Source organism: Atta cephalotes, assembly GCF_000143395.1.
Source record: "Atta cephalotes unplaced genomic scaffold scaffold00029, whole genome shotgun sequence".
Taxonomy (NCBI): Eukaryota; Metazoa; Arthropoda; class Insecta; order Hymenoptera; family Formicidae; genus Atta; species Atta cephalotes.
The window spans coordinates 1,856,627-1,864,186 of NW_012130093.1; the positions used below are offsets into that span (position 1 = coordinate 1,856,627).

General features: G+C 32.6%; 1 protein-coding gene across 1 annotated transcript in view; it reads right to left on the reverse strand.

Moving 5' to 3' along the window:
• The window catches only part of LOC105620815 (RING finger protein nhl-1-like), a 175,153-nt gene that overhangs the window by 98,471 nt on the left and 69,122 nt on the right, over nt 1-7,560 (reverse strand). The window contains exon 3 of the mRNA XM_012202297.1: nt 2,951-3,180. Coding sequence (XP_012057687.1) covers nt 2,951-3,180 — 230 coding nt within the window. The remainder of the gene's footprint in view (nt 1-2,950; nt 3,181-7,560) is intronic.

Sequence of the window (7,560 nt, forward strand, 5' to 3'; positions counted from 1 at the left end):
CGTACGTACCGTACGTCGTACGTCGTCGTCGTACGTACGTACGTACGTACGTACGTACGTAGTCGTAGAGAGAGAGTAGAGAGAGAGAGAGAGAGAGAGAGAGAGAGAGAGAGAGAGAATTCAAATGTATACTGTAGACGTATACTGTCGTTATTGTTGAGTCTAACGGATACGTAGGCTCCCGCATGCATCGATAAGCGCTCCTGCTTGCCTTCCGTACTCGTGATACGCCAACTATTTCTCTTTATAACTTAAAAACCAAGCTCAAACAAATTTTTGTCAGGAAAAGTCGTCTCAGAATAGCCAAGAATGTTCCTTTAAGGACAAAAGGTTATTTTGAATCACCCTATATAACAGTCTTTTCTTCTTTCATCAATTACGCATTGTTAGATTAATATAAAATAAAAATTGTGATTACTACGAATGAATATTTTTGTGCATTTATGGTATGGGCATAGAAATTTGAGAATTGCCAGCCCGAAAAAAAGAACAATTAGATATTGACAGATTGTTGAACACAGTCAGAATCATTCAACATCTGTCAAAATCTAATTTCTATGCCTATATCATCGTCATAAAATGGACAAGAATGTTCATTCGAATTTATTATGAATCGCTATTCGGAATGCGTTATGAAGTAATCATGGCAATTTTTATTTTATGTTAATCTACTATCGCGTCTAATGACGCGATAATAATTAACGAAGAAAGAACCATTATATAATCGTAAGTCATTTATCCACTGAAGAGGATTCCGTAGAGAATCGACATTTGGAAAATTTATGTAATAATAAGTTTGCACAATATATTCTGTTGTGCACCGACAACATGCTTGATTCATTTGCTCCTATATGTATAATTTATCGAATTTATTCGTTGAGCTTTGAGAGATTTTGTTCATTTTTAATTTTATATTATTATCTTTTTATTTATGTAATAATCTTTATACATTTTATTTTAGACAATTATTTAGAAAGACTGTTAGAAAGACTGTTTTGATACAATGGAAATTAAAGAAAATGTTGATTCTTCCAAAGCATCATTTACTATTGATATGAGTATTATTGATATGAGTGTGAAGTTCTTCTACACAATCATCTTCGATGATTTGAAAGGTATTTTTATAACTTTCAAATTAATTTCTTTATACGAGTATAATAATTTTTATGTATGATCTATTGTAAATGTTACAGAAACTAGAAAACGAAATAGATTCCTAATCTCATCATAAAGGAAATAAACATCGAATGTCAATATGAAGAACTATGGAAAAAGTATTTACATTTTCCTACAGAAAAGATTGATAAAAGAAAAGTGAAACAAGAAAATACTTTCATTATTACATTAAAAAATGGAAATAGAAATTTTAAAACAGAGAATTACCGAACAATAATAGGCTGAGAAAGAATAAAAAAAAGCAGCAATTAGTAAAACGAAAATTAAAAGAAAAAGGGAAAGGAAAAATAGAAGGAAAAAACAAAACAAAGGAAATAAAAGTTTCTAACAAAAATCTAAAAAAGCGTAAAGACTTAATTTATTACTTTATTATATTAAGTAATACCACAGAATTTTTTTTATTATTATTCGTGCAGTTTTCTATATATAATATTAAGTAAAAAAAGTTTTATTAATTTTAAGTTAATTAAGTAAATAATTTCTATATATATATTTTTGTAAAAAATAAATGTTAAAATGGAAAAGTTACGTATACCAATATATATTCTTATAGAAATAAAAAGAAATATTTTTATTAAGGTTATATTATTATTAAAATAACAAATTTATGGTAATTATGCAGAATAGGATCTTTTCCGAATTTCGACATTTTTCGGCTGCAATGTTGATAATATAATTTTTGTTATCAAATAGTGATAATAAATCGGGGGAGATTGAAAAATATATAATCTATTTTTTAAATTATTTAATCTTCTCATATAGGGATGCATAGGAGCACATGACTTTTCATACGAAGCGATTCCCACTCCATCCTCCTCAACCGACTTCGCGTAGAAGTGGAAGTAGTCGTGCGTCTTCAAGCAAGAGGGGAAGATAAGAGTCGCTTCGGATGAAAATCGTGCGTCACCAAGCAGGGGGGAGGTGGGTTGAGAATTGTTTTCTGTGGAAGTGGTGCACCTATATGTAACGTTTTTAAAGAAAATTATTTTTATTTTTCAACCTCTCTGACTTATTATTTGAGTAACAACAAAGATTAATATCAGCATTGCTGCCGAAAAATGTCGAAATTCGGAAAAGGTCTTATTCTGCATAATTATATAATTAATATAATACCAAATGTATGTTTATGCTTTTATTCTAGTCTAATAAAATTATAAAATATATATTTTATTAAAGATTGTTTAATAATAAATGTGTTGTTAATATTTATACAAAATAAATTTAATAAGAAATAAATAATTAATCTGACAGCATTTACTTAACTAAATATCTATGTATTTAGTAAAATCTACATACTCTTTTTCTTTTAAGAGCAAAAATTATAGGTCATTTACGCATTGGTCATTAATTGGTCATTAATTGAAACTTTTGTTATTTACTAGTGTTTCTTGTGGTTTTTCACTTTTAAAAATAAAACTATCATTTTTGTCTTATTTTTTAAAGATAACATATAATATTTTTAAAGATTAAACAACCAGTTATTTCCTTTAAGTGATGTGTTATCTTTTGTCTTTTATACTATAATTCACTATTTATATCATAAACTTTTTATTTGCTCATTGACTATTGTAGTAACCCAATATTTCTTATTTATTTATAATATGTACTTATTAATTTTTGTTTCATTAAATCATTTTTAAGTCATACAGATATAGCAAAAACGAAAAATAGTAAGAATTAATGAAAATTAATAAAGCAAATTTTAAAAGTTTTAAAAATTTAAGCTACGTTCTGACGATTTGTGTCTCATTGTTCAAAAGTTAAATATCAATACCTGTCACATATATTTCATCGTGTTTCTGTAGGAAGGCTACTCCTTGAGGTGCTATCATCTCCTGATGACGAATCTTCCGTACAAGTTTAAATTTCCTGTTGAGAATGACAATCCGTCCTGATCCCGGACAGGCTATAATAATGTTATCTCTCCAGGAATCAACGGTAAGTGCCGATGGTCGTCGTACTATGTCACGAGCCACGATAACTTTGGGAGTAAAATTTTTCCATCTGTAATATCAAATTTTTGTATCATAAATTTCGTCATAATTATATACAGAATGCATCACCAAAATCCGGACAAATTTCAATTAAAATTTTCCGCTATATTGTGCCTTCACTATGGTAGAGGTTGTTGTTGGCATCCGAGAAAGTCTGATGTTTCTCGTAAACAGTCATATTCTCAAAATGGATCCGCGATGTTGAAACCAAGCGGAGTATAATCGAAGAGCCGCGATCATTGAAGGCCTTCGTGCTGAGCGTTCAGCAACGGAAATAATTCTTTGAATAGCCGAGATTAACCATTTATGACGTTGTGGCAAAATATATGGCTTTAGAAGTCCAACGATGGTTCCAGTATGCCAGCGAAGAAGAGTCACTTGAAAGAACACACCGCGAAAACCCCCGCAGTCGTTGAAAGGGTTCAAGCACTAATTTTGGATGACTCAGGGCAATCGTTGCACGTTCTAATGGATGTAGTGAAGTCGTGGATGGAAACTGTGGCGAAAGGCCATATGTTTTTCAGCAGGACGGTGCATCCGCTCATACGAGTCATTTGATTCAAAATTGGCTCCCAGACAACGATATGTTTTGGTCCAAGGAATTCTGGTTTCCCAACAGCTCAGATTTAAATCCCTTGGACTATTACATATGAAGTGTAGTAGAAAGGATCACAAATAAGTCTCAGCATCCCAATGTGACATCATTAACCGCTATTGAGACAGCATTCGTCGACATGGACAGCGCTACATTACGTGCATGCGAACGCTTCAGATCGAGAAGAGAGGCCATCATTCAAGCTAATGGGAAATATATTGAATAATTGTGCTCTACAGGGATTCCCCAAGTGCCATGTAAAAGAATTTTTTGTAATATTTAATTTTTCATTAAAAACATTTTGTTTAAATAAATTGTTCAATTTGTCCGGATTTTGATGACGCATTCTGTATATATAGGATGTCCTATGACCCATCCATTTAAAAATTATAATTCTTATAATTCTAGAACGAAAATCCTAATATGAAGATGTTGAGGCTGTAATAGATTTTAAATTAATAGTTTTTAAATTAATATTATTAAAGTTTACTAATTATATAGAGCTGATATTTTATGCGTCATTAGACATGACGATATGACAAGTGATGAAAATGCTTCAGGAACTTCAAGATTATCCTACAATGCAATGACATTTTTATTAAGAAATTATTGTTGCTTGTAACGATGCACCTTTAGATAATGCATCGTTCCTGGCTTCCCACCAAGCAAGCGGAGCCGCAGCATTATGTGCGATGCGCCCGATAATAATTCAAACAAAATGCAGGTGACGTCAACTCGCAACGAAGAGTGTTCGGACCATGAAATTCGAATACAACCGAATATCGCCGAACCCCCAATCCATGAAATAATGCTGAAAGACATACTCGTGGAGGAACTCGGGCGAAGGAAGTCGAGACGAAAAAAACATTATTTTATGATTATAAAAAATTATATTTCTTCTTATCGAAGCTTTTCCTAACAATTCTCATGCTAACCAGATCCTATTGTAACTAGTATTTCGATCCGCTACGCTGCTATCAATCCTGATCCTAGTACCAGAACGTGCGAGGTAAGGTGTACCTTGCCTGTATCGTGTGTTTCCGATACGCTTTCCGATTCGGTTCCTACTTAATAGGCGAGAACAAGAGTAGAGCGCGGTCTGTCTCTAGTTGGGCGTTCCCAAAAGCCGAAAAGAGAAAACTCCGTCATCCGCATTTCGTTAAAGTGATCAATAGTAGGTCCAGGGAGTCGAATATTCTCGACCTCCGCTGAGTTTTCATCGATCGCCAACGCGCTGCAAGTATCAGAGATGAATACTCATGGAATATGTATATAGAGGCGTTTTTCATTCATATTTTAAAAATGCATTTGCGGAATATGACTTTATTACAGGTCGTTGTTTTCAGCGTAAAATGCTCTTTAATTTTATAATTATAAAAATTTAAAAATTTTTGAATGTGAGTGAGGTGCATGTGAGAATTTATGGATGTGGATGAGGTGCAATAAATAAATAAATTTTTTTATTATAGTAATGAAGTACTCTTGCAACCATTCAATTTTTATTTAAAACATTTTTTTCTATCTTTCATAATTTCGACGATATTCAATCTGAAAGAAAAAAATCGACTTTTTTCAAAGGAGAATTTCATCCCCTTAACATGCGATTCAGCACATGTAAAAAATACATGTCTCCTATTTTTATTCATAGAATAACAGAATACTAAAAGGTCATTTAAATCAGAGAGATTCATTTGATGATGTTCTCTTGTGAAAAGAATGACACCGCATTCCGTCATTTTCATCAGATAGAGGTAAGAGAAATGGCGGCGAGACGCAACCAGCCGAGAAGGCAGCAGCAGTTCCAAGCAGAGGCAACGATGACCCCCTTTGCAACAGGAACGCAATCATCAAATTATTGTTAGCGCCACAAAAAACACAAGAGAGCGCTTACGCGAAATAAAACATTTACATTTGGTATACGTCGACTGACTCATGCTAAAGTACGAAATTGTAAGAGAATGTGTTTACGCGTAGAATCGCACAACAAATGCATGTAGCAAATTAACAAAACAATTATTTATTTGTGCCTGTCCTTTAATCAAAAGCAGAAGCAGAACGAACGATATAACGGCTAGATTTGAACATAAAATTATGACGTGACTATAGAAATTATTACGCAATGATAAAATATTATAAGAATGTAGTGAAAAGCACATAACTAACGCAATACAAATGCACTAATAAAATAATGAAACTCAGAAAAATCGCGTCACTCACAAAAATGCTTCCGCTTGTCGACCAGCATTCGCAAAAACATTAAACATAATAAATTAGAAAATAAAAAACTGAGATTGCAATAATCATTAACGACTGTAATAAAACGAAAAATGTGCAGCAAGCTAATAAGTAAAGGCAGCATTTTTCACAAGAGAGAATGCAGAAATTGAACAAGAAGGTGAAATCAGAGCGAAGTAGCGAGCAGAGATTAACAACACGAAGTGTCACACAAGACAACTTTAAATAGATTATAAATACTTTATTATCTTAACACTTGACGGTATCTTTTCATATTCGTTCCAGAAGTGAATTGTATAAGATTGCAACGAAATTTCATTTTACCTAGGATCTTTCAATTCTTTAGTGGCTGATATTGCAGGAGTAATGTTTCATATTTTTGAAGAACTGTACTAACACTAATAATGATTCTAAAAAGAGTCGAAACGTTCATTTTTATGGAAATACAATCAATTGCTACATTAACAGTACGTACACTGATTAAGAGTATTATTTGATGACGCTCCAACAACATGCGTTATTCTCATTTGTCCAATTTCTCAAGATTTTTTTATTATTTGAAGCATTATAACAAGGAAATTATAATATTTCCGTTATTAATTTTTCAATCGTATTATACTCTTTTTACGGTAAATATCGACAATAGAGAACCCAGCTCAGATAACCTTGACATATATTGTGAAAATCATGATCCTGAGTGATTTTCAGATAGTTTTAGTGCTTGTCCTTCATTTAAAAGTTATCAACAAAAAAAAATTTGAAAAATGATTTTTTATACAATATTAAAAGTTATTCTAGTTTGCTTACGTAATGACTTTCTACGCAAAGCAACTCTTACCCTATCTGCTTTAACAATAACGAAAAATTTGAAAAAAATAATGTTTTATTTCTATTATTATAAGACAAGGAGAAATATGAAGCAAAAGTCGCTTGGCGTGGAAAGTCGAGACTCATGTGAACTTGTTTGTAAAGCAGTAAATTTGTTTGTAAAGTAGTGAATTTGTGTTTTTAAATTTAGTGTTTCTAAAAAGTCATTGCTTTAAAAACAAAAAAGGGAGTCGCTTCGCGTCCCAAGCAGGGGGAGGAGGGGGAGATGAATTGAAACATTTTTTTAGAAATACTCAGAAATATTTGAAAAGTTTAATAGTATATAATAACCTATTAGGAGTACAATTTTGCTTCCGCCGTTTTTTTCCGAAATTCGAGGCTTTATTGTAAAAAACTGGTTATACATTTATGATTCAAAGTATTGTCCATCGCTGGCCACTACTTTCTCTCATCTTTCGGGTACGAATCCCGCGTCGAAAAAACTGGTCATCTTTTGAGGCTATCCACGAATCGATCCAATTTTTTACTTCTTCATAAGACCGGAAGTGCTGGTCAGCCAGGCCGTGTGCCATTGATCGAAACAAGTGATAGTCAGAGGGAACAATGTCTGGAGAATACGGCGGGACTTCCCATTTCAACGTTTCCAAGTATGTCTTGACCACTTTCGCAACATGGGGTCGAGCATTGCTGCAAAATCACTTTATTGTGTCTCTCGTTGTATTGCGGCCGTTT